Source organism: Channa argus, chromosome 18, assembly GCF_033026475.1.
Source record: "Channa argus isolate prfri chromosome 18, Channa argus male v1.0, whole genome shotgun sequence".
Classification (NCBI taxonomy): domain Eukaryota; kingdom Metazoa; phylum Chordata; class Actinopteri; order Anabantiformes; family Channidae; genus Channa; species Channa argus.
In genome coordinates, this window is record NC_090214.1 from 3,764,956 (window position 1) to 3,791,688 (window position 26,733).

The 26,733-nt window shown below is 41.0% G+C and overlaps 2 protein-coding genes across 2 annotated transcripts; both read right to left on the reverse strand.

Moving 5' to 3' along the window:
• Positions 1 to 357: 357 nt before the first annotated feature.
• On the reverse strand, positions 358 to 12,880 carry arsb (arylsulfatase B). The gene is made up of 8 exons (XM_067484765.1): positions 12,482 to 12,880; positions 11,150 to 11,336; positions 10,377 to 10,567; positions 9,517 to 9,724; positions 6,348 to 6,591; positions 5,162 to 5,232; positions 972 to 1,103; positions 358 to 814 (listed from the first exon to the last, which is right to left on the reverse strand). The coding sequence occupies exons 1-8, from the start codon at positions 12,731 to 12,733 to the stop codon at positions 549 to 551; spliced, it is 1,551 nt and encodes a 516-aa protein (XP_067340866.1). The 5' UTR covers positions 12,734 to 12,880; the 3' UTR covers positions 358 to 548.
• Positions 12,881 to 14,244: 1,364 nt separating this feature from the next.
• dmgdh (dimethylglycine dehydrogenase) lies at positions 14,245 to 25,811 on the reverse strand. Its single transcript, XM_067484760.1, has 16 exons — positions 25,538 to 25,811; positions 24,763 to 24,931; positions 23,278 to 23,376; positions 23,033 to 23,197; positions 22,400 to 22,604; positions 19,084 to 19,332; positions 18,785 to 18,983; positions 18,148 to 18,317; positions 17,900 to 18,053; positions 17,360 to 17,525; positions 17,148 to 17,278; positions 16,193 to 16,410; positions 15,458 to 15,615; positions 15,302 to 15,361; positions 14,856 to 14,990; positions 14,245 to 14,741 (listed from the first exon to the last, which is right to left on the reverse strand). Exons 1-16 carry the CDS (start codon positions 25,657 to 25,659, stop codon positions 14,529 to 14,531), a joined length of 2,613 nt encoding a protein of 870 aa, XP_067340861.1. The 5' UTR covers positions 25,660 to 25,811; the 3' UTR covers positions 14,245 to 14,528.
• Positions 25,812 to 26,733: the final 922 nt, after the last annotated feature.

Sequence of the window (26,733 nt, forward strand, 5' to 3'; positions counted from 1 at the left end):
TCGTCCAGCATTGATTTTTAAAAACGCCAGTGTGTGGTTCTCCTCGCTCCCTCTCACTCACTCACAGACACGGGAAGTGCTGTTCTCTCATGTACTATCCTTAAAAACCTCGGGAAACCATATTTTGGTCAAGGGGTTCGGTACGACCTGACGATTCCGCTTGGCTTCGTGTTTTGAAACACACAAGGGACCCGCAGCTTCTCAGCAGTAGATAAATGAAGTGCAAATACCTCAAGCAGCAGGGAGACAGTCGTTACAAATGAGCAACATGTGTAGTTAACACCGTTTACGCAGTGGCTTTAACTAAAGCTCTGAAAGCATCACAGTCCTGGGACAGACGGCTCACTAATGAGGGAAGCGGGTCCCACTGAGTTTCTGTATTGGTGGCTTTAAAAAGCAGAGAATACAGTTTGTGACACATTACATTTACATTGCATGATAGAATGAGCTGTGTTTTAGTCAGACATATTAAATCATCAGAGTAAAAAAAATGGCTTCAAAAGTGATAAACAAGATGCTACAGTTTTTGTAATGTTGATCATCTTCATCTACGCCCAGGGCCCCCAGGCTCCAGTGGGGCCTGGGTCACACCTGGGGTCATCGTCCGGGAAGTTTATCGGTACAGCACTTTTCTGGTACTGTTGGAGCCTGCCGAGCAGATATTCCACTACCGCGGGGAACTGAGCCGATACCTCCAATCTCTCCTCTGGATCCTTTTCTATGTCAAACAGCATCACGGGCTTCAATGGATCCATCTCAGAGGGACTGGACTTTGAGCTGTTGTAGCCGGGCCGCGGAAACCATTTGTCACAACCTGGTAAAAGTAGCACAAAGGATGTTAGCAGCAGTGGTGGAGTGTAGCCAAGTACATTCACTCCAGTGCTGTTCGCTGCACACTAAAATATTTATTTTCCCTTTCCTACAAAGCCAAAAGACATCATTGAGAGCGACAAAAGGCAAAAGATACTGACCTGGGTAGCCAGTCAGCAGCTTCCAGTTTGAGGATCGAATGGCAGCGTGAATGGACACATTAAAGCCAGAGTTGGCCCAGGAGCCTCCGCTGAGCACCTGAGTCAATGTTGAAGGACGCTTCGTCTCAAGACCTGCAGAGAGCAAGAGGACAGACCTGATAATGGTGCTGATGATATTAAACTCACACTGGACCCTTTCTAGTATGTAGACTGGCAGCAAACCATAGCCCATACCTGGGCCCATACCAGTCAGTATGAAGTGGAGGTGTGAAAATAAGTACATCAGTGAAAGAGGCCTTTTTCTGTGCTGCACAATCAGCAACGAAACAGCAGGAACTGAGTGGTTTTAAAACAAAACTAATTCAAAACAATCCTTCTCTTTAAGAACAGAAATTAAGTATGAATTTCCTCAAACACATGGTACTTTGGGGCTGTAGGAATTTGACAAATGTGGTGGTAATGTGGTCGACCCAACACCAGTTTGCCAAGCACAATGAATAATTTGCCATCGCTGCAGTTGCTCCGATTTGAAATGGTAAGAAAATGAGTACACGGCCATAGTTCCCAACTGGCATCGGTTTATCAGTATCGCAAGGCAAAAGTAAATAATTTGTCCTTGTGCCGACGGCATCCAGAAACTCCTGTGGCCACCTGCCATAAGCTATTACTGCCCTTAACTCCAAAAAGAACACACACATGTCTACGTTTTAAAAATGAAAACATATCTGGCCTTGGGAGCATTCTCAGGTTTGTGCCATGCTTGACCCTGACAATATGCTCCTGATTAGACAGATTTGCAAGTAATTTCTGCCTCCTTACGCTGTCAAAAACAAGTATTTCTTCACACACCCACTCAGAGCCCGTGTTCCCATTTGGTAGAGCCGATTCTGCTGCCGAGACAAGATGGGAGAATTAAAACATGTCGGATCGCAGCGCTTTTGTGACCACATGATAAAAGCTTCAACAGGGAATTCTTCGCTGATTGTTCTCACATGCAATAAGCTGGAGTCATTGCTGAACTTGGTACAGCTCAGACAGCCAGAGCTCGAATCCTCGCATAAGAATCAGGTCCTGACATGACGGATTCAGGTGTTAACACAGTTATGTCAGCAGATGAGACGATAAATGAATTGGGCTATGCAAACATTAGGTTTAGATTTTAGCTCGTGGGTTGGCCAAGCTCTTCTACCAGCCCCAGAAAACACACTTCATATCTTAAATTCATTTGCCTGAGCACTGGACCAAAGTCCCTCAAAATAGGATTCACTCCTCTGGATCCACAGTAGGGGGATACACAGACAGGCTTAAGTAAAAGGAGGAGGGAAGGGGGAAGATACCCTGAGGGAAAATAGCTAGAAGGAAAGCAGAGGTGTGGAGGGAAAATTTGGGGCTGATTTTTAAAGCTTGGGTCAAGTCCATGGGCTCTCTCTCTTTCTGTTTGTTCCTTTCCCTATACAAGTGAGAAGTTTAGGGACCCCTGTGCAGCCCATTTAGTCCAGATCCCGCTTCTCACACAAAGCGAGAACAGAAGAAGAGGGACTTTTGAAAAGCCACTTGAAAAGCGAAGGAAAGCAGGTAAAAAAGGACGAGGTCTTTTCATGAGCTAATTTTCATGAGGAATCCAAAGAGGTATCAAGGGAAGCTGGTGAGAAATGTGGAGAGCTTGGGTTAAAAGGAAAGAAGAAAGGAAGGAGGAATGCTGTAAGGGAGCCCGGCTGTCACTGTGGTGGCGACCATAAAGATTTCATACATAAACATGGGCCGTTCGCATGTACAGCAGCATGCGTTGTTTTTTTTCACTGGCCCCTCTTATCATCTTAATGATTTAGATGGTAATGAGCGACTGTAAACGTTAAGGATCATTTGAGCACAATGGCCTCGGCTGAGCAAACCGTTGTGTCTCAAGAAGGCAATAAATCACTGACTGGAAAATATGAATATTTCCCCAGTGGTTCCTGGTTACTTATTACAAATCAGTTGGAGGCAAGGAGAGGAAGGGACTTTTTCTGAAGTTTTATTTTCATTTTCTTTTTAGCTGAGTTAACTTACGGAGTAAAGGGTAAATCCATGGAACATTTTAGTGGTTTCCAGGTCATGGTTTCGTTTTTAAATGGCCTTTCATTTTAATGATTTGGCCTCGCTGGAAGTTATCTGCCCAGCACCAAAGAACAAACAGACAAAGTTAGCAACTAGCAGTTAAGGACTTGGTGGGGCCCAAAACTGAGCTACAAACAGGCCAGGTTTGTGTGGGTTGTGTGGGGCTGCACCTGATGGGGAGGGATTCGAAATTCGATTCCCAAATGCTCTTCTAGAATTGGACAGGAGATTCTTGCATAAAACCCACTGATTCCAAGCAGACCAAAGCAGGCCAACGCCCAGTGATGGTTCAGACCTTCAGAAATCTCCTTTCAAAATGTTTGTATTTGCTTACAAATGTATAATTCAGCGCCACATACGGTCCAAAGGAACATTATTGTACTTTAGAGGATGAATCAGAAACTCTTACACTATTCTGGTGGATCAAAAGCTCCACATCTGTTCTTCCCTTTACGTGCCCATTGTGGTCCAGCTGTGAAGCATTTCAGAATAAACCTGCACTCATATATTTAGTACCTCAACTATTTTTTTCTAAATTGTATAACTAAGGAGCAGCATCCTCCACAAAGTCCAAAATAGAGGCCTCAGACCAGGATCGTGATACATCCTTAGAGATGCAAGTGGTTTCGTTGGTGTAATATTAAGTGGGTTAGACAAGAATGAGACCACTCCACTGTGTCTCACAGCTGAAAAAAAGAAAAAGAAAAGCAGTCACAGGGCCCCTTTCCTGGAAACCTCCCTGCAATAAATTAAGGAGGTTTCCGCCCTGCCCTCAAACACTAACCAGCTCAGATTTCAACAGCGTTGACTGATTGTAGTTTAAACAGTGATTGATTAGGATTTCAACATGCTGCCACCAGCCTTCATCAGATGAAAACAGAAAAACAAATATCATTTCATAAAGTACAGTAAATTATTGTTTGCAATTTCATTTTAATTAAAGATGAAACTGTTGGTGTCCTTCCTCGAATAAATCAAATATAAAAAAAATAAATAAATCAATAAACAATAATAAAATTATAAATAATTTTTGATTTAACAGAAAAGTTTGAATAAAACAACAGATCAAATTTTTTTTACTGTTTTTACTACTATATTTTATTTTAATACAAACAATTTCCTCCAGTTTGGTATAAATAGTAACTTATGATCATCTCATAAAAATGAATATTGAAAAACATGTTCCATTAGGTTGCTTCACCATGTGAGATCTGCAAAACAGCTTCTCTTCAAGATCCTCATAATCCGCTCAAACACTATTAATGAACCAAATGTGGCTAATGTGAGTCCAATGTTATGCAACGCACTATTCTTAGGCATCGGTCTGCTTTGACTTGAGACAATTGAATTCACAATGTCCTGTGTTTACCAGCTTAAACAAAGAGCCCTTGATACTTGTGGTCATGTTGGTAAAAAAAAAAAGAGACACAGAGAAAGAGGGAAAATCACAAGATTAGAAATCCCACAAACGCACAGGGGCTGGAGAAGAGGTAGCATGAGGTTTCCATCACCTCAACAGGCTTTATCAAATTATTCCCTTCACGGTCAGATGAATTATGGCATAGAGGATTTAAACCAACTAGAAGTTTTGGTGTTGTCCATGTGTCTAGCTGGGTTTCCTCCCCCAGTCCAAAGCCACGCAGGTTGTAGGTTAACTGTGACTTTAAATAGTGTGTACAAGTGAGTGGCTGTCTGTATACATCAGCCATGTGATACACTGAGGATCTGTCCAGTGACTAACCTGACTTACCCACAATGAGAGCTGGGACTCTCCAGCCCCCAGCGTTCTACACCATGAAGATGAAAGAACGCTCGAACCAGCTTCCTAGACAACAGTTGTTTTCTGTACAGCCTCTCCATCCCAGCCATTGCAGCTTGTACCTGTTTCAGATGACTCATGGGTGTCTCAGGTATATTGGTTGAACACCACATCTTGGGCTTTGTCGTGATGGAAATAATTTACACTTATCCGCATTTTTTTAGACTGAATTAATGTGCCGAATATACTATGCCAAAATAACTGTTGGCTGCAGCCTGCAGGTGTGTTATAAACGAGACTGACAAACATCTTGTACACGTAATCCTTAACTTACATGGAGCGATATCAACGTACAGAGGGTCGATGTTGTGAAGCAGCTCCACTCTGGGCGAGGCAAACCCTTTGCTGCAAGATAAAAGCAGTGGTACTCTTTAACATATGGATACACACAGACACACACACACACACAACATCTGATTCATGCACTGTAAAATCCACTGGGATCTGCAAATCGAAACCAGCTGGCTGATGTTCACCAGGCAGGCAGGCATATGCTCTGACCGCACTCCACCACAGAGAAAAGACACCGCTCTCACTGACCAGCGTCTGATAACACAACTAAAATAACTCCCACTCTCTGCTGCCGGCCTAATGTTCTGGGCCTTCATTTCATTTTTACCTTACCGGCCAAGCTGTGTGGCTGCAACAGGCACGCCAATTACAGCAGAGTGAAACTGTAAAGCAGGGCAAAACAAACAGCAGTTTGTGCCCAGCGCAGCTCGCACGGCTACGCCAGCAGTCGGCGGTCAGCTGACGCGCATCAGCCAATTGAATCAAGTGGAGGCCGTGAGTGGTAGTTTGCGGTCTTGGCTAAGCCTCGATTTTCTGCTGGGGTTCTGCTGTAGCCCTCAATTTCACCTCCTTCACAGTGTCCACATTTAGTTTACAAATATAATGTGTCAGTCAAACGGGACTTGGTGACAGCTGGTGTGATGACCTGTGCACAAAATAACAGAAAATACATCTGTGGTCTGCCAACAGCTTCATATTACTTAATACACAAACAGTGTCTTACTCAATGTATTACAGTAAAAAGAATTACAGCATTTTAAATAGGTTTTAAAAGGATTTGTTGCAAAACTAATTATCTGATCCAAAAGCAGGCTCCCCGAGCTCTCGGAGGCAGAGAGGACATGGGGGGAAAAAAAACGGAGGAGATGGAAGGACTGCTGATTTGTGTGAGAATGACTGATGGAATTTCCTTTTCTTTGAGCACCCAGTAACAAAGGGCTTATTGAAGGAGCTGGGGCTCCTACAAGGAAAAGCAGTTGGGTCACGGAGACAGGCAGAGGGAGCTGGAGCGAGTGCACATGAGCATGGACAGAGTGTGAGAAAATCAGATCCTGGGCTCAGCCAGGGCAGCGGCCCACCACAGTTTTGGGTCATTCTGTGTTAAAAGCAAGAAATACGAACAGCAACAAGAGGTTCGCAGAGAAGGATGAAACAGCTCTACAGCTCACCTGATTGTGTCCCACACATTGAATCCATCCAGTGGCTTTGTGCCATTGGTGCTCCCTCCTGCTAGGTCCACAAGTGTGGGCAACCAATCAGAGATGTGGATCAGTTCATGGCTAACGGTCCCCGGTTGCTTTAGTAGCGGGCTGGCAACAAATCCAACTCCCCGGATCCCTCCTTCCCACAGGGACCACTTCCTCCCACGCAGCGGCCAGTTGCTACCACCTGACAGCGTCTGACCTCCGTTATCTGTCAAACACCCGGAGAGACAAAATGTAATGACAAAGATATTAAATAAAAGATTTAGATGAGCAAATGGGAAGATAAGAGGCATAAACACTGAACAGGATGTTTGTTGAAACCAAACTAACATTTAAATCCAGTTAGTTCCACAGACCGCGAATGTCACCTACATAGTAATGAATAATATGAAAAGCGTCAGACTGCCTGCGTTTTTCCAGCTGTTATTGTCATTTATGTAGTCAACAGTATCAATATACATCAGTATTAAATCATGGCATGTAAAAAAATAAGGAAGAAAGACCAAATCTATTTATTTACCTCAACCAAATATTGTAACACAGTCAAGACCCTTTTCAAGGCAACAAATGTACTTAACATTTCTAGAGAAAATCTGTATTTTAAGCAAGAAGTTTATCATCTGGGAACCAAGATTGTCTGTACAAAATTAGTCCCAATCCATCATGCATATGTTGAAATATCCGACTTTATATTTAAAACTTTGTGAAGATGAAACATAGGGAATAATAAAAGACTGTAGTTCAGCTTCCGGGAACCATGTACAAACTTTCATAGCAAAAAACATCACCAGTGATCATTACATTAAAACACAGCAGTGCTCATCAATTTGTCTCCGCTGCTGGACGAATGCTCCTGCATAACAATCCAACCATTACACATGTGCGCACACAGCCAGTGACCTCGACTGTCATCATCCCTATGAGTCCGGCCAGTATAAACACACAAGGCCAATCACATCAAGTCAGAGCCAGGGCCAGCAGAGTGTCACGCAAGTCCAGGAAGTAGTCAGTGACGATTCCCGAACTGTTCTGGAAAAGACTGTCTGCTCCTTAATGCCTTTTCAAGCTGCTTTGGCTCTCTGCAGGCTAGTTCTCTTTTCCCAGCACCTTTCACGCTCCAGTTTCCCTTCAGCTTTTTTTTTTTTTTTTGCTTACACTTACTGTAAGTCCCGGTGAAACAGTCAGTGTGCAGAGAATTTCATCAAAAAGAAAGTTTAGGGTTCATTTGTTTCCCCGTCACCTTTGCCACATGTGGGTCAGTGATAACATCTTAAAAATGAGGAAATATTCAAATCATTTGCTGGTAATATGGTAAATGTTCTGCACTTATATAGCGCTTTACTACCTACTGGCACTCAAAGCGCTTTACACTGCTTCTTATTCACCCATTCGCACTCACACACACACTGGTGGGGAAGCTGCTAGGCAGCTGGCCAACGCTCACCAGGAGCAACTAAGTTGGGGTTCAGTGTCTTGCTCAAGGACACTTCGACATGTGACCGGAGGAGCCGGGGATCGAACCAACAACTGTGAGATTGGTGGACAACCGCTCTACCTTCCTGCGGCACAGTCGCCCACAATATGACTATTAAACCCACTGATAGACGCAGGTAACTCTTCCACTAAATGACATTCTGGTCGCCACGTTTGTGCAGAAGCAGGAAACATTTGTACTTCCTCCTCAGTGTGAGAGTAGCAGAGTCAGTGTCTGCCCAGCATATGGCTGGCTGAGTCCTCCGAATGGCTGCCAACCAAATGTATGGAAGAACAATGAAACAGGCCACCCAGCCCAGCCCGCCCCAGCCCACCACAGGCATAAAAACCTTTCGAGTTACTTTCACAGCATTGTTCCGGTCTTGTAATTACCCTTTAAACACAGAAAGCCACTAAAAATAACCCCTTTAAAAAGAGGTTACCTACTTCGAATGCAATTTATTACAAGTTCCACATGTGGAAACCGGTGAGCAGGCACATGTCTAGACGAGGCCTGTGCTTGGTTTGAGTGATTTTAGAATAATCTTAGCCCTTTTATGTTCCTAATCAATAATTATATGATTGGCATTGTCCAAAGTCCAACAGAGTCTAGTTATGTACGTGAAGATATGACCTTTCTTTCTATTCTCCACATGCTGCTTCACAATGACCCCCCCCCCCCCCAAAATATAACTAACTACTGCCCTCTAGAGGACAACCAGAGTAATGAAATGACTGTAACATTAAAGTAAGAGTCCATCTTCAGCAGAGGCAATTTTACAAATTATTTGAATAAGACTGGGGAACAGTTTTTTGAAGCAAACTTTATGACTTCTCTGCAGTAATAAACTGTACATGATCCATATTTCCATTGATTATTTACTGTTAAACAAACGCCAAATACTTTGGCTGGTATTTGTATTCTTAAATAACACACAGCCAAAGACAGACTATGAGACTGGTTTCCTTGGCACAGATTTATAAAAAGAACAGCAAGTGTCCTTTTGGGATGTTTGTCTTATATCTTGAATCACTGTCACAGTATCACTGTAGCATTTTGTTCTATTTGTGGTGGTTTTGTTTCTTTTTTGGGGGGGGGAGGGTCCTGTCTCTTGGTACTATTGTTAGTAACTTTTAACTATTTTGAGAGTATAGAGTCTGTGTCTTGTGTTGTCAGTTTTATGCGTTTTTAGTCTTTTAGCGGTGCGTTTGTGAACTCCTCATATCCCTGGAGGAACCCTGACGCTCACAACAAATGTGACTCTCAGCATAGGACATAAAATGTAATTGCTCTTTATTTAGGGGCCAATGGCATAAAAGCTTCAGAAATTATATTAGTATTTCCAGAGGCATTCACCTGATTATCCAATACGTGTGTCTTGCTTTTTCTTTGTAGTTTGCCAGTAAAATTGTAGAAGTTAAGTGTAATGAGTTAAGATGAGCTAGTGCTTCAGTAATGTCCAGCATTATATCCCACAAAAGACGACTGAGGTTTAATGGGATCCACACACACAATAGTGTTATTTCAGCAAGAGCTTTACTTAAAATGAATTGTTTAAAGAGTTTTTGAAATACTGAGTCCTTCTTTATACTTTTTACACTGATCGGGGTTCAATTCCCAGCTCTAACATCACAAGTGTGCTTTTATCCAAAAACATACCAGTGGAGAAGACGAGCACTGTGTTGTCCCAGAGTCGTCTCCTCTGCAGAGTCCGGGTGATGTTGCCCACAGCCTCGTCCATGGCCGACACCATGCCAGCGTACCGTCTGCGGTTCAGGTCTTTGATGAAACTGTAAGGGGCCACGTAGCGTTCTGGTGCCTCCAGAGGTGCATGTACTGCCTGCAGAGCCACGTAGAGGAAGAGCGGCTGAAGGATAAAGAAGAAAACATGTAAAAACTCACCTCTGAGACTTAAATAAAGAGTTGGCACTGAGCAAAGAATTCTTATCATTTGAATTCAGTGAGCTCAACAATATATTGTTTGAAATGAAAAGTTATGCTGTTGCGTCTAAATGCTAAAACCAAAGCACCATTTCCTCATTGCAAACTATCCGATATAGCGCTGGGTGGGTGGTTGATTTCAAATACTGCACTAGTAAGTGGTTGAAATGACATGAGTAAGTACTGCACATATGCGTATAAAACCTCGATTTTATCTCAGTCTCAGGTCTCAGAAACTGATTTACTCATTAGTGAATATTTTTTAAGGCCATCATTTGAAGCCAAGCATATGTATTTATATACTGCACTGCTCATGAGCTGCTTTCTTATGTCATTTTGGGCAAATTTGCGTAACTATTGATTATCTGGGATTCTCCAACAACTGCTGAAGAGCATTAGCAACATTTTCCCATGCAGAAAGAAGCCAAAACTCATCTTTAAGCATTTCACTGTTACTTGCAACATGACTTCCTCTGCTTGTGTCTTTCTGTGACAGCTGCATCGCCTCTACAACTGATGGTCTAAATGAATAACATGACTGAGGGTCCCTCGCAGTTGAAGAAGTAGAACCATGTCACCTTATTGGAGTTGTGTTTCTCAATGATGCCGACGGCTCTCTGGCTGAGCATCTCAGTGGAATAGACTCCTTTGTAACCTGTGGCTACTTGTTCACCCTCCCTCAGGTCCAACGCACAGCGAGACAGGTTCAGGGCAGAGATGGGACTGCAGCGGATGTGGCTGAAGTAATCCTCACTGCCCGTCAGGTAGCCTACCAGGGCACACAGTAGGCAGAAAGTAGGATTCAACAATAATATAAACAGCTTATATTATGAATTAGGACACTGGTGGAATAAGGCTGGTGAACATTTTTCCTATTTCATCAGCTTCATGTCCACTAAATGATGAGTAAACTATGTCATCTTATTGTTCTAAGGTCAAAATCCAGATGAAGAAGTAGAAGGGCGAACCTCAAACTACCCTAGTGGAGATTCTAGGGCCCAAACATTTTTGATTTATTAAAACAAAAATATTTATTTTATTGTATTTATTTCCAGATAATTGTCCTAAACACGCTATAACTTCAGAAATCAAAAATAAACGAAGCGAGCTTGAACTGAAATTAAGCAAGTTTAAAAGTTTACTGTTAATGTCGGAAAAGGTCGTTTGAACATCGACACAAAAAAAAATCAAAGAATTTATAGATGATTGCTATACTTGGATGATCAATATTATTATTATATTATATTATTATTTCTTGTATTATTTCTGACTTCACTGTGCTCTGCCAGAAATAGATTAAAGTTACAGAGAAACATCAAGAACAATTGTGCTTTTTTAACAATATACCAACCAAAGTATGTGTCAAAGCCCCGGCGTGTGGGCAGGCAGTCCTTTTTGTACATGCCCAGATGCCACTTGCCCACCATGTGGGTAGCATATCCCGCCTCCTTCATCATCTGGGGCAGCAGTTTTTCATCCAGGGGCACACAGTACGGCTGACAGGGCCAGATGATCTGGTGTTGCATGCCTGTGTGAATCTGTGGAGGACGGCAAATAAAAAAAAAAAAAGGAGATATTTTCTTAATAAATTGCCTTTGTACCAAAATAGCGGTGAAGGAACTAAATAGCTCTGTGGTGACAATGATGCAAACTGAAGTCAAGGAAAACTGCCCTGAAATGTTGTTCTGCTTTCCGTCAGTTCTCCGATTAAATGTTTCCACCAAAGTTATATTTTTAGGTATAAGGCAGAAGATTGTTACGATTAGCTTCAGACCGAAACTACACTTACTGAATGAGAGTCATGATTCTCAAAATACTGATTGAAACTTTCATCTTCTAAAAGAAATCCAAGCTTTTCTTTCTTGCTACTAATACCCTTTACTTATCTAGAGATGCAATAAGCCCGTGTTTGTGTCTAAGGCACATTTTTTTAATATGCTCATTGTGTAAAACCTCATTTCAAAATATATGAGCCAACTTTCCTAACCTTTGAGAACATATATCTTTTTTATTCTTTGAGCACATTTAACAGATAATGATTTTGTACTTTACAGCAGTAATAACGGACATACAATTACAGTAACTGATTATTAACCCATCTCTAAACAAAATTATATTTTACTTCTTCCAAGAACAAAAGTATGGTGTGACATGGCTGAGTTAGAGGATTTTATTTGGTAACCTGATGTAGCTTTCATGTTGCTTTGGTGTCAAAAGATTCAAGTTACAATCCCACATTTAGATCTGCAGCGTTCAGTTAACTTGTCACTTTAAAACCATTAGAAATTCAACCTGCAACATCTGCATTTTGATGATTGAATGATCTTTTTGTCTTTTTTAAATAAACCATCATATTCGTTGGTTTCTAGCTTCCCAAATGCAAGAATATTTGATTATATGGGGGGGGAAAAAAAGACATTTGACTTGTGGAAAATTATAACAGGCATTTTCAGAACTAACGGCAACTTATAGACAAATTAATAGGAAACTATTAAACAGATTAATGAATAACAATTAATGAAGTGTTACAGTCCTATTTATTAGTGTCTGTTATCAGATTTAGAAGTTTTCTATAATTTTATTAGGTAATCTTACATATGTTTTGGTCTCCCCAGAATTACTGAAGTTACTCCTACCTCACCCCTGAGACCCTGCAGGACTAAAGGCAGGATGCGGGTCTTACCTGGTACCTCCCAGTCATGAGCTGGTTCCTGGAGGGAGTACACAGCGGCTGCACATAGTAGTTCTCCAAGCGGACTCCTGTAGCAGACAATTTGTCCAGGTTTGGAGTCCTGATCTCTGAGCCGTGGTAACCGACATCAAACCAGCCGAAGTCGTCCGCCAGGATGAACACGACGTGAGGCTGCTGTGCTGCTAGAACTGGATACAAACTCCCAATCAGCACAGTTACGACGAGCGTGTGTCCTGCAGCCATCGTGACTTTCGTGTTTTTAAAGTCAACCGAGCTGATTCAGTCGAACCAAACCCATCAACCACACGTTTGAAATTTACCTCTACACTGTAATAATATCAAAAATGCACATAAACAATATATCACTGCCTCGTCTGGCACTTCCGCAGATTGAAAACACTGCCTTAACTTCCGCGACCAATCAGGTCACTGCAGGACCTGCCAATCACGGGATAGTACGGAAGTCCAAGTGTGCACAAATGGCTTGTATTACGTTGTCATTGTTTGTTGCTATGAAAAAGGGAAAACTTGTATTGAACAGCTGTTTTTTTTTTTATTTCACACTAAACAAAACTAAAAACATAAAAAGTCATTGACATCCATAGAATTTATCATCTAATTTATTCAGCACACATTCGTGCTATCACTACATAACACTAACTATTTCTTCACACACAGTCCTCCAGCAAAGGTTAAGTTACTGTTGGATACAACATGAATTTTCAAAATGTTTCATTTATTTTGATGGGAATATTTTGTTATACATTTACATTAAATTGACATTGTTTTTTTCAGCTGGTGAGAGATTGTTCTTGCTTTTCTCTTCTGACCCGTTCTGTGTGTGTTGCTCAGTGAACCAGGCCTCTGTTTGTTTTTGGGACATTGTGCATTGTCTTGTGCATTGATGTTCTCGCTTTTAAATGACAATAGTTTATTCCAAAATGGCGTGTTTGTCTCCAATCGATATCTGTTTGGTCCTTCATAACTTGGGTCCTGGGTCATTAATATGTTTCACTACTTTAAACATAAAATACTGGTGATTGTATGTAACACTGTATGCATACACTATATATTTATGTAAATTCTTGCTTGTTTTATATTCCAACCTTATCCCAAATTAACTTTTTTTACACAAACATCTGCAAATCTTTTATCGTGCAAAACTTAAACACAATTTGTTGTATTTAACATATTTATGTATATTCTACAGCATGGACATGCAGATATTTGCAGCTGCATATCACTTTGTGTTCCAATTAAATAAAAGTTTTATTATCTGAATAACATGCTTTTTCATTGGTCTTCATCTTTCTATTAATCATATCTTGTACTAGCTTTACATTGCTGACCACAGTGGAAACAACACTTCAGACTTTGGATTATTGTAAAAGTGTGTGATTGTCTCAGTTCTCTTAACACATAAACTAAATGAAGACTTTATTCTAAAACATATAAAAACTTAATATAAATTATTTAGCACATTGGTTTATTTCTTTAATAATCACTATATTAATGTACACCAGTTTTGTTACATACTAGTACAAAAAAGATTCATAAAACAATCTTTGTATATTTTTTTGCAAACATTGTTTTTTGATATGGCCGTTTGTAACTTTTATTGTAAACTTTGTTACATTAGTCACAGCGTCAAAAAGCTCATGTCTATGAAAAAGACAGCATCATCATATCTGACATTTAAAAGGATGCTAATGCAGATTTAATTTGATCCTTTCTGTTGAAAACAATTTTGTATGTCAAGCCTTTTTTACAGAAGCTTTTTGATCGGCCAACCAAAAAAAAAATGATTGTAACACTGTAAGACACTTAGCAGTTACTCTCTCAGAAACATGTGCATAAGACTGCACTTTCTCACATGCTGAATCTGTTTTAAACTTCCTCCTTCATAAGAGACACAGGAAGAAGATGTGAAATGATGTGACTCTTTACCACACAGACCACAATTCATTTCTTCCGGTAACAGGTTTAGCCTTCATCATAGCCCGGGTCTCTCGTTTGCAATCCACAGCAATCCCCCTGCTTATGCTTTGCCCTTCGCTTTTTTCTGGAGCCGGGTCCGTGTGGGCTCGGTGAGCACTAAGGGCTCCTGGATTACCATGGCTTGGTACTTCTTACCCAGCAGTTCCACCTCCACCTTCTGGCCCACAGAGCACAGCTCAAGAGGCAGGTAGGCGAATGCCAGGCTCTGCTGGCTGCTGTAGCTGTAGGCTCCAGATGTCGTGTTGCCAACCACCTGGGGGACAACATGAGGGACACTGGATGAGAACGAATAACCACAGAAGAACCCAATAGAACAGAACATGTTCACTCGAAGATTTCATTGAGACTTTTTCTTGGTGTTGCTAACCTTGCCATTGTGCCAGACGGTCTCGTTGCCCTCGGGGTCGATATTCTCTGTATCCAGGGTGATGTAGGACAGTTTCCTCTTCAGGCCCTTGGCTTTGATTTCCTGAAGGGCTGCTTTGCCAATAAAGTCAGCTGGCTGAACACAGAGACACAAACAGGGCTTATGGATTATTTGTACTTGGATCATTGAGACTAAAACACTACAGCCAGTGGAAAGTACTGCTGATCACAAAAATGATTATAGTTCATTTGAAATTATTGATAAAACGTGAAAATGTATATACAAAAGGTTATGACAATACAACAGGCAAGTGTTGAGACATTATTCAGAATACGTAAAAAAGTCTAAGGATGACCACCATTATGTGGATTCGTCCTCTGAATACCACAAACCTGGACCTGCTGACATTTGCATTAGGATGAAATGAAAATGATGTGCATTGTTACCTTGTTCAGTTTGATGAAATAGTCCAATCCAGCCTCCAGAGGATTGGTATCACAGTTCATCTGCAAGGATCCACAAGTTTATCTCCTCAGCAAAGACTTGCAACACGTGTTACCTACAGTACATCCTGTATGTGGAGTATGAGTCCACGCGAATACCTCGGCTCCCCAGCCTCGAAAGCCTTTCTCCAGTCTGAGGGAGGACATGGCGTAGGTGCCGAAGTTGTCAATGCCTTCGTCTTTTCCGGCTTCCATCACAGCCTGGTACACAGATGCCAAGCTCTTCTGGTCAACGTATAGCTCCCAGCCAAGCTCCCCTAAACACCCACAAGCACATGTCAAGTTAGAAAGACAATCTCAGTTTACCTTTGCACTTTAATTCTTCTGTGTGCGCCAATATGTTGGGCTGCAGTAGTTCACAAGAAATCAGGTTTTAGGTGTAAATAATTATGCTTTGGAATAAGATGATTACATTTTGAGTTTCATGGCATGAATTTGCTAAGATAAAAAAAAGAATGAGTGTCACTGCAAAGACCCTTTATTGGATTCAACAATTCCAGATTATGGCTGCAGCTGAGACTGGAGGGGTGTAAAATCCTTAATAACAATAAGTTTGTTTTTCTCAATTTTACTAAAGAATTTTGCTTTTTAGTGATATATATATATATATATATATATATATATATATATATATATATATATATATATATATATATATATATATATATATATATATATATATATATCATAAATCTGATCTGAAACCAACCTGTTGGAAATTTCATTCATTCCTCATCATCTGATAATGTCATATGCAGCTTAAATATGGGCATTTGCTACGTTGGCCAAAAGAATTTGTGAAAGACAATGTTGACTTTACAAAATTTTTAGTACCAGTATAAGAGATCCTGATGGCCCGGATAGGAACGCCTGCCAACTTTATGGACTTGCAGTGGAGAAACTTGAATCCAGTGTCACTCAGATCCTCATCAGTTAGTTTCTGCAGAACTTTGCGAGAGTTTGGTCCAGCAACACCCAGCACGCCTATGTCTTCGGTCACGTTGCTGATGTTGACATCATATCCACCATTTGCAGTTTCTGCCTCTATCCACCTGAGTCCGGTTCAAAACCACAGAGCAACAATCATTTTAGCTAATACTGCATCATTATAGCTGTTCTTTATATTCTACATAAATCAATTAAATTCTTTTGAACACAAACATCTCATGCTGCCGCATGTTTGGAATTTCACAGACTAATTTGGGCCCCCCTTGAACACCCAGTTTACCCAGTTTGAGAACATGGATTCTGGTCCCACCACCAGTAGAGGTCACTACAGAGCATAATATAATCTTTACCTCTCTCTGGATGTGGATGAAAGTTGGGTTACAATGAAGTTAAAGGGATGGAAACTTGAATTTACTACTGCCCAAGCTGGTGCAAATGGAAGGTGCATAAAAATATTGCAGTACAAAGCGACATTTCTTATGAATGTTAGTAAATTCAAAGAGCACAGTTCATTGTGCCCAGTGAATTGTGGTGGCGTGCATTGCAACTAGTTTCTTGACAAGGCAGAAGAGAGCAGAAACAAATAGATGCTTCACGGAGGATTTCTACACTCTGAATCACTTCATTTATCAGGTTTCTTCTACTCTGTGCTGACTGTTAGACAAAATTGTGTTTTGAAGAAAATGGGGGCCTCGTTTGTGGAAGTTTGTTAAAGTTACAGAAGACATCAGAAATTCCTTTTGCTTCGTTGCCGATTTAAGTATCATGTAGTGATATACGGAGGAGCAAATGTTTTGCTTCCATCTTTTCGATTCGCTGCGATTGCTTTGATGCGCTTCACCTCAGGTCGTGAAGTTCAGACCCCGAACCTGTGATGAGCAGGAACTCTCCTGGTGTCAGCTGTGTGATGGTGACTTCAGCATAGACTCGACCAGTGGGCGTCAACATGTGGCTGATGTTAGTCTGGCCCACCTGAAGGCACACAGAGAGACAGGGATGTAACCCCTTGTGCAACAGCGCTGTGATGTGGGAATCTATAAACATGGGCTCTACCTTGGGCATAGTGTTGGCGAAAAGGCGGTCGAGCAGCTTGTGAGAGTCCTTCCCCTTCACTATGAACTTGCCAAAAGGTGTCAGGTCAATCACTCCCACCTTTTCCGTCACCAGCCTGCACTCTCTTCCAACTGGTTCAAACCAGTTGGTGCGTCGGAAACTGGGCCTGAGCACAACACGAATCAATGACAGCTTTATACCTGAACAGTAGCACCTGTGATGATGAACCCAGGTTGACAACATCTATTTTGACAAACATGCAGGTTTCTGCACATAATCCTCATTTACATAGCATGTGTGTGTTTTGCATGTGCACACAGCTGCAGCTAAATGAATCAGACCAAGAGCAGAGATTATATTCTCCTTCCAATACAGGCTGCTTTAAAACTGGAAAGTGAATGTGGCGGGGCTCTAGTGTGGGAATGTGCAATTGCGGGGTAATTAAAAGACTGGATGAGCACTAAGCAATTAAATAAAACAGTTGGGGAACATTTTGTTCAAATCTTTACTTCTGGAAATGCTTGCAAGTAACACTCTCACTTGTATCCAATGACGTCTCCAGGTTTGTAGAACCAGTGAGGTTGCTCCCAGCCTGCGTGAAAGCCCATGGATGCTTTATCCTTCAGCAGCTCATAAAGCCCACTTGCTCGGCTCGTTGGTCGGCCAGCAAAGCGCTCCTCCTTGGGATAACCGACTATGGAGAACGACATCAAAGAGTTTAGGGGCAGCAACAAGAAAAGAAGTTGTGTTTGCACAGTGAATGTACAATCATCTTAAATTCCTCTTACCCACGTTGTTGAAGCCGTAGGATTCGCGGGCTTTGGCACAGATGAAAGGCACATCTGTCCATTTGCCGTAGCGGTTGGGATCACATTCAATAAGGTCATAGGGAGGCTCACCATTCCTAATCCAGTCGCTCAGGAACTTACCGATACCGCCAGCATGGATAACTCCATATCTGAACAGGGTTTGAGCACGATTATCCCTAAGAATTTGACTACAACTGAACATAAAAGTGTCATTTGAGAAAGAAAACTTTGACAAAATGCATTATGCATCTAAGCACCTGTAAAGTCACCACAACGTACTATCGCTGATTAGTAAAATTGTATGATAATTGCTTGATCAGTTTCAGTGCCTTTAACAAGAAGCATTCAGTAACATTTAACTTCATTCAGTCGTGGCATTTGAAATCACCAGTTCATAAAACCACTAAACTAACATTCACTGATAATTAAGAAGTGGCACTAATCCAGCTGAAAGCCAGAAAGAAAACATGCAGCCAGCCCATATTTATAAAGTTATGTTGCTAATATAACATTATCAGTGATGGGGAAGTAACAATTTACATAAATAAAGCAATTTACAGCCAATATCTTTCATGTTCTTATCACAAAGCAAATGATCAATGTCAAGTAACCGTACCCAAAGCCAATGGCCGTCCAGTAATTCTGAACTCCTTGGTGTGGTCCCACCATTGGCAGAAGGTCGGGGGTGTATGTGATTGGTCCAGATATGATGTTGATGATGTCGGCCTTCTTAAGCACAGGGACCATCTCCATGGCCATCTCAACATGCTCCATTATCCTGTCAAGGTCGGACTCAAACAGCTCCTTACCGAAACCTGCAGCAGCCACACAAGATGGGAGGTGGAAATAAAACACGTTTACCCTACAACTAAGAGCAAATCTATGCAAAACGATCTTTCTCATTAGCAAACAGACCCGGAGGAACTCCATCTCTGAGCCAGGAGTCCTGCAGCACCATCTTCTCCATCTTTTCATACGGGCCAAACAGCAGGCCATCTCTTTCTTGGCGCAGGTAATAAGACCCCTCCAGGTCCCGGATGACAGGAAGCTCCTTCTTCAGAGCCTTCACCTCCGGTATGGTTGCTGTAACTACATACTGGTGATGCACTGGGATGGTGGGGTGGTCGAACCCAATCATCTTGCCCACCTCCCGGGCCCAGAAACCTGAAAATAAGCAGAGATGGAATCATAATAATTTAATGTGAGGCTCCTGTATTTGTGTCTATAAATGAAACAGGTCACTGCTGCACATATTCTTGTCATTTCATGTGCTTGATACCTCAGAACAGCAAAAATCTGCATATTTATTCAGTATCAATTAAAGGAGCAGTTCAACATTTTTGGAACTATAGTAATTTCCTTTCTTGCTGAGAGTTGGATGAGAATATCAAGCCAGAAGATGCTTAGCTGAGAATAAAGACTGGAAACAGGAAAACAAATCATCTCTTGGTTCCGGGTAGGTTTATATTTCAGAGACAGATGAGTAATATTGATCATCAAACAATTCCTTGTTTATCTGTACCGTTTCCAATGTACCGCTCTGTGTAAAAAAAATAATTTATTGTAAGAAATGACAAAACACTCTTCAGCTTAATGTTCAACCATGCACCCACATCTGGAAACATCTGGGTATCAGTGTCTTCCTGAAGACTTCGACATGATTGTGGTAACACAAAAGTTACTGATTCTCACCGGTAGATGGTACCAGGTTATGATCCGACTTCCCAACAGATACTGCACAAACACATACACAGGTAATTTGATTATATTAGCATTTCATTTGGTTGTATTGTGATACATGTTTAACTATACGCAGAGACTTTACCATCCATCAATAAAATGGGATTTATTAGCTTTAAGCTGGTTGCATCTGACACTGTATAAATCTTTTTATTACACTTGAATAAAAAAACCTTTGCAGTTTTTGTTAGGATTATGTCTTATGAGACCAGTTTAAAGTGAAAACTGCCCATGCTGACTATGCAGACACTTATCCTACAAAGATAGGCACTTTTATTAAACATGGGCAGAGTGTAACTCAAATTAACAAATTAAACCAAAACTATCTAGACTTGCAAATTGTATGTATTAGGGAGACTTTGCAAAAAAAAAAAAAGGTCTGGTAACACATAGCATAACCCAGCTTATACATAAACAACCAAACAACAAATATGTTGTTGTATTATTATTCTGTAACTGGGACAAACTCAGCGTGGACACTGTGCCAACTCAGCAGCTGTGACCAGCAGCTTGAGGCCAGAAGCAGCTGGTGACCTGTTGATCTACGCTGCTATCATCAGCTGTGTGTTGCAAGAGGGGTAATTATAAATCCTGATCGACAAATGCAATACACACTTAAATACATCCCCACTTTGCACATGCGCTGTGTTTGAAATTAAACTATATTTGTTTTAACTTCTGCAGTTAATTTTGATATGTGGAAAGACTGTGGATAAGCTGAGAAAAAGGGGGGGGGGAAAAATGTACCCACATATTGTAAACCATGTCAGAAAATTAGGTATCATGGATGGTTGGACCAGTTAACCTACAGTTAAAAGCACATAAAACAAGCTGCTAAAAATAATTAGAAAAAGAGTTTAAATGAGAGAGAAACAGATTAACAAAAAGCATTGGCTGAATAAACGAAGAAACTAAAAGTAAAGAATAAATAATCATTAGGTGCATCTACAGTGAGAGTGATAAGCATGGCTGAGGCAAAAAGAGGCCAACGACTAAAGGAAGAAAAAGATTTGACTAGAATTGGCTCGTGCTATGCAAGTCTGAAAAAAACAGCTGCTTGTGTGCTTGGGTCACTGGTTTAAACAGCAATGTGATGAAAAAGTAATTTAAAAAAGACTTGTTTGAGAATGGAGTTTAAACTTTTTTTGTAAATGCGTTTCTAATGGGATTGTTTCTGCATCACAAAAAAAGCATCTGCTATCAATCTGAAAAATCAAAAAATAATCCATATGGAATAAGAAAAGTGATTATGGGTTTTGTGCAAGTTTGTGCTATTTGAAACAAACAGTTTGTACACATTAAACTCATCCAGCTAAACTGCAAACTCTTCAACATTTTAGTCCGTGGGTTAAAAAAAAAAAAAACGTCCATCAGCACAGCAGCAAAATGCTAAAAATGGCCTGTCAGGAGGTGTGCATGTGCTGCTGCTTCAACATTGGATGAAGTCTGAACTGCTGGCCTGTTTGGATTGGCTGCTGGAAACAGTGAAGGCAAGAGGCCAGCTGGGCCACAACATAACTGGCTTCCACCAGAGTACAGAATGTGCAAATTCAGGGAGAAAATATCCAGATAAGCTTTGAATGTGAACACAGCTCTAGAGAATTTGTTCTGCAAGATCTTTATGGTGGTCTACACTTTAATACCCGTTTAAAAGAGAGTTTTGCTATGCATTCCCTGTCAGTGCACCATTTAATTATTAACTTTTTATTTGTTATTTTTAAATGCGTTCATTATAACAAAAAATAAAATGTTCCTCAGCATTTTCAATCAGGAGGACAAACAGGAGGGCAAGAGTAGAAAGTGAATCCTGAATCTCACCAGATAAACAAGCCACAGCAGCAGGGATGGAAGAAGCTGTTGCCAACAAAATCCTCCCAGAACTGGTTCAAACCAACAGCTCTTTTCCTTTCACTCTGCAACGGTGATCAGTTAGCAAGTGTGTCCTGTTGTAGAGCCTCCATTGATAACGTGTTTAATAGGGCAATGAGTCGGGATGCAGTATGTGTGTGATGTAAAAAGCGGCGACTGTGGCGCAGGACGGTCGCGCAGGACGGTCGTGCGGACCCTGAACCAATCTCGCAGTTGTCAGTTCAATCCCCAGCTCCTACGATCACATGTCAAAGTGTCCTTGAGCAAGACACTGAACCCCAACTTAGTTGCTCCCAGTGAGTGTTGGCCATTTGTAGGCGTTGGTGTATAAGTATGTGAGTGTGAGTGTAAATAGGTGAATAAGAAGCCGTGTAAAGTGCTTTGACTGCCAATAGTTAGAAAAGTGCTATATAAGTGCAGAACATTTACCATTTTAAATAGTGTTTGAGTCGTTTAATCCTCTCATGTCGGACGTCCAACTAAAGCTTTGACAGAAAAACCTGCAACTGCCCCCCATTTGAGATCAGAGAACACAAGCAAATATCATGTTTGGGACAATTGGCCCATTATCTCCAATTTGACAGCAAATGTGCATGCGTAATACGAACGACCAAGTACAAACCTGCTGTGTTAACGATGCGATTTGCACGAATTGTTCCATGAGGAGTCTGGACGTCCCACTTGCCGTCTGCGGTTGGATTGAGGGTAGTGACCGGGGCCGGGTTGTAGATCTGGGCACCGTACATACGAGCCCCAGCAGCCAGAGCCATCGTCAAAGAGTAAGGATCAATGTGGCCGTCTCCTGGGGTGTACAAACCTGCCAACACCTTAAAGGATACAATTATTATGTTCACACTTATTAATAACTTCAGCTTCAATTCCACTAGTTTCTCTTAAGCACAGACACAAACAGTCAACAATGCCGAAATATTGTTGAGGCTACGATCCCAATTTCTCTTTCCGGGGACATTTAACTAAAGAATCCTTCTACCAGCTCTGCTCTGCTTTTGCAAATTTTATGGCAATCAGCAAAATTTTGATGGGTTGAAGGTGTGTTTTTCTTTTTCAAAGTTGTCATTTCACCCACTATGTGGCACAAGAGGAAAAAAGTGGTTGATTTTGAAAATATCAACCCGCCACTGTCGTAGTTGATCACTACTGACTATTTAGTCCGGAGGATTTTGTCCCCGATCAATCATTAAGCCACAGTCTTTTTAAGAATAAAACCTTGGAGTAGTGTCCCAGTGTTTTAGACCTTGTCCATGTTGAGCAGAGGGAAGAGCTCTTGGACTTTCTCTGGTCCAATGAGGTACTGTGGCGTCACGTGCCAGTGCGTGCGTGTCATCTGGTACTTCATTTCATCCACACGAGGCGGCGTTGAAGCAATTCGGACACTGCCCGGTTGGTGGAAGCCTACTGCCTGCGAAGAAAGACAATAGGAGTCACATAATGTATATGTTCGGCCTCAACAGGTCTTTCAAATGAGCAGGGCCCCAATACCTGTCCAGTTTCAGCCTCCAGCCTCTCATATAATTTAATGCTGTCATAGTGGACTTTCTTGAGGTTGATGCCTGGATGGTAATAAGTTGTCAAGCCTGCCTGTGGTACAAAACACATAAAAAAAAAAAGTGGATGACGAGAAAAGACATCGTTTCTCCAAATTTAAGCTGTGTGCAGAAACACAACTGACATACTGCTGCCTTTTAAGCTGAAAGTGACATTGTTAGCAGACATCTGCTTACTTACACATACAGCAAACACAAAGCAACCTAATTTGCTCGTTTTTGTGTCCATCTAGTTGCTAAATGCGTCACGGTTTTACCCAGCTAGTTCCTAACTTTCTCCGTCGGCTGTTTTGGAAACACTTTTAAAGCCGAGCCTATTGTCTGCTGCAGCTAAAAACAGCCGAAGTGATCCGAAGCAATAAAGTTACGATTAAATAAATAAATTAATTAATCATTTTAACCTTCCCTCTTTAAACTGGGTATTCCCATGTCCTCCAACAGCCAGAAGCCTGCGTCCAAATTTCCCCTTAGGTGCCAACAATGCAACCAACATGGTGTTTATGGGGTTACAGTGATGATGATTGCTGCAAATGAGCGACCTCGTGCAAGTGAAAGGGGGTCAAGACCTCACTTGCCTTGAAAAGCCCAAACAGAAATGGCTGTTAACACTTTGACTAAATGATGCTTTTGAGGAAGAATCCATACGTAAAATATTGTTGTGTTGTTAATAGTTCAGTTGAGGATGTCAGTAAACGCAGATATTTATGAGTCATTGGTACAAAGCTTGAGCATATAATAATATAGAAAATTGTCCAATATAAACAAAATCTCTGTTGAGACACTGTGAAAAACAAGTGAAGAGAAATGGTTAATAAATAATAAAATGTGAAATGATGTGATGTTTATTTTCTTTGTCTTAAAGTGGGTATAAACTTGCAACCAAATTAACTGGCAAACAGTTTTATAATTAATTTTATGTTTCAGTGATTTTCCAAACAAATTTGCTAAACAGATTTCCAACGTCAACATGAAATCGTGCAGCCTTTCTTTATCATAAATGATCAAAAATGCAATGTGTTTTCCAGACAAATGTTTGCAATTTAAGAATCTCGTGGCCATTTTTTAGTACTTTTGATATTTTTTTAACTAAACATTTAGTAAATATATTAATCAATTTCACTCAAGTCAAGAAAATCATTAGCAAATTTATGGCTAATAAGTGAATATTTGTATTTTGAACCATCAATCAGACAAAACAAGCTACTCTATGACATGAGCTTTAGTACGTGAGCCGTAGTGAACAGAGGTAATAATGTGAAAAATTACTTCTCATCGAAGCAAATCATTTATGGAAATGTGTTAAATTGTGAGTATGGCAACATGTGCTGCTGCTGCAAATATACCACAGTATGTGAATAAAGCCACCTGGATCAAACACAAACGGAATCTGTGGACCAGCGGGGCCCTTTAGTGGACCTACAGCATGCCAAGTGGATCCCGCCGTCAGCTCGGACTTCTCCAGCAGCACAACGTCCTTCATGCCACTTTTGGCCAGGTGGTACGCCAAACTGACCCCCACACATCCTCCACCGATGATCACAGTTTCTGCACTGTCCTTCCACCGCTTTTCCAAAACTGAGTGTGCATCGCTGAAGGGAAGGGAAGAGACGGAGATTATTTCCATTATTGGTGAATGTTGCTTATAATTGATCGGAATATAACACAAGCATTTATACTGTGTGACCTACAGTCCAAACCCAAACATAATTTCCTATCATCTATGGCACAATTCAGTTCACATTAAAGGATCTTGAACTAGCAAATGTTTGGCATTTTTCCTTGAAAGGATTCAATTGTTTACTTATATAGTAGTTCCCAGTTTAAGGTGACGTCACTAATCGTTGCAGCTGAACTAAAGGGTTAGAATGAGGTGAATAATAATCAGAGCTTCAACATGCACGAGTGCTGGTTTATTTCCAAAGGGCCACAGCTTCATGTGTTCACATGCCTGCAACCAGAGGTGACATATTTATGACCAGGATGAACATGCCGTGTCATACCTTTGACTCTGTATCAAATCCGCAAGCCAGTAATTGCTGCGTAAATCAATCAGCTGCGCGCCTTTACGCACGGTAAGTGCAGCACTTGGTGTCTTTATGGCTGTTCTGCACAATTATCTGTGATTGGCTGATTGTGTTTATCGAAACGTCCAGGTAAGATGTGAAACAACTCTGCGTAAATCCGAACCATCTCACCTCTTTTCAGCTTGGTTTCTTGCAGAACAGCAGACGCTCCTCAAAGGAAGCCGAGCGACCCCTCGATAGGCGCCTAAATTACGCAGCAATTTAACATTGATCAAGTGTAATAAACGAGACATAATTGAGGTAATGTTAAAAAAAATATTATATATATATAGAGAGAGATATATTCTTAGCTCAAAGCATAGCTAGCCCCCTCTCATCGGACCCCTGAGCTGCCGTATGTAGTTACCAATTTCAGGCGCTTTGGCACGCCCACAGGTCAACAGCCAAGTGAAGAAGAAACTTTACCCAGATCAGCCCTCAGACAAATTAACGCTTTGTGTGCCGGACACTCAAAATGTAGGTCACCTCGCATGGGAAGCAAGCGACATTGGTTTCAATATTCTTGATGAATTCATCTATTATTGGTAATATTAACGTACAGAAGTCCGGCTGTGGTAGGTCGCAGCAGCGCTTTGAACCAAACGCTGAGGTTAAAAAGGGGCAAATTGCTCACAGACTCATTCACTCAGCCAATGTCAAAGTTTCTTTACCAAGAAAAGAGAAATTGTATTGATTAATCAAATGACTAACTTAAGAGCAGCGCTGGGATTGAGACAAGATGTTTTATAGTTATCTATCTAAAAGATAACCAGCCAGAGTAATTTGATATTGTATAAATAATTAACATCTTACAGACACAAGTTATAAACTTGTTTCAGTGGCTACAAATGCATAGTTAATTTTAGGCATTCAATAGCACTTTTGTGCATGGACAGATCAAAAGAAAATGGAAAAAGAGAAAGGGCCCCCTACCCTTTCTTTTTTGTCATTTTGGTCATTTTAAGTATGTTAGTAGTTGTCTTGTTTAAAAAAAGTATATCTATTTTCTGTTATTTTGTGTCTGCTTTTGGTGATTTTTGCACCAATTGTTGGTAATTTCAGATCTTATTCATCTTTATCTTGTCGTTTTTTGTATTTTATTTGAGCTCTTTATATGAATAGCAAGTTTTAAAAGAATAGGCCATGGGTCCCCCGGGATGTACATCTATAGATAGATGGCAAGCTGCTGTAGATAGTATAATAATAATATAGCAAAAGAAAGGAGCCTGAGGATTAGTGAGCATCAGAGTCCATGAATACATCGGGAATATGGCCCCGAGGGATGATGTGCTTAGTCAATACCTCAAGCAGCAAGAACCAGAGGGGCG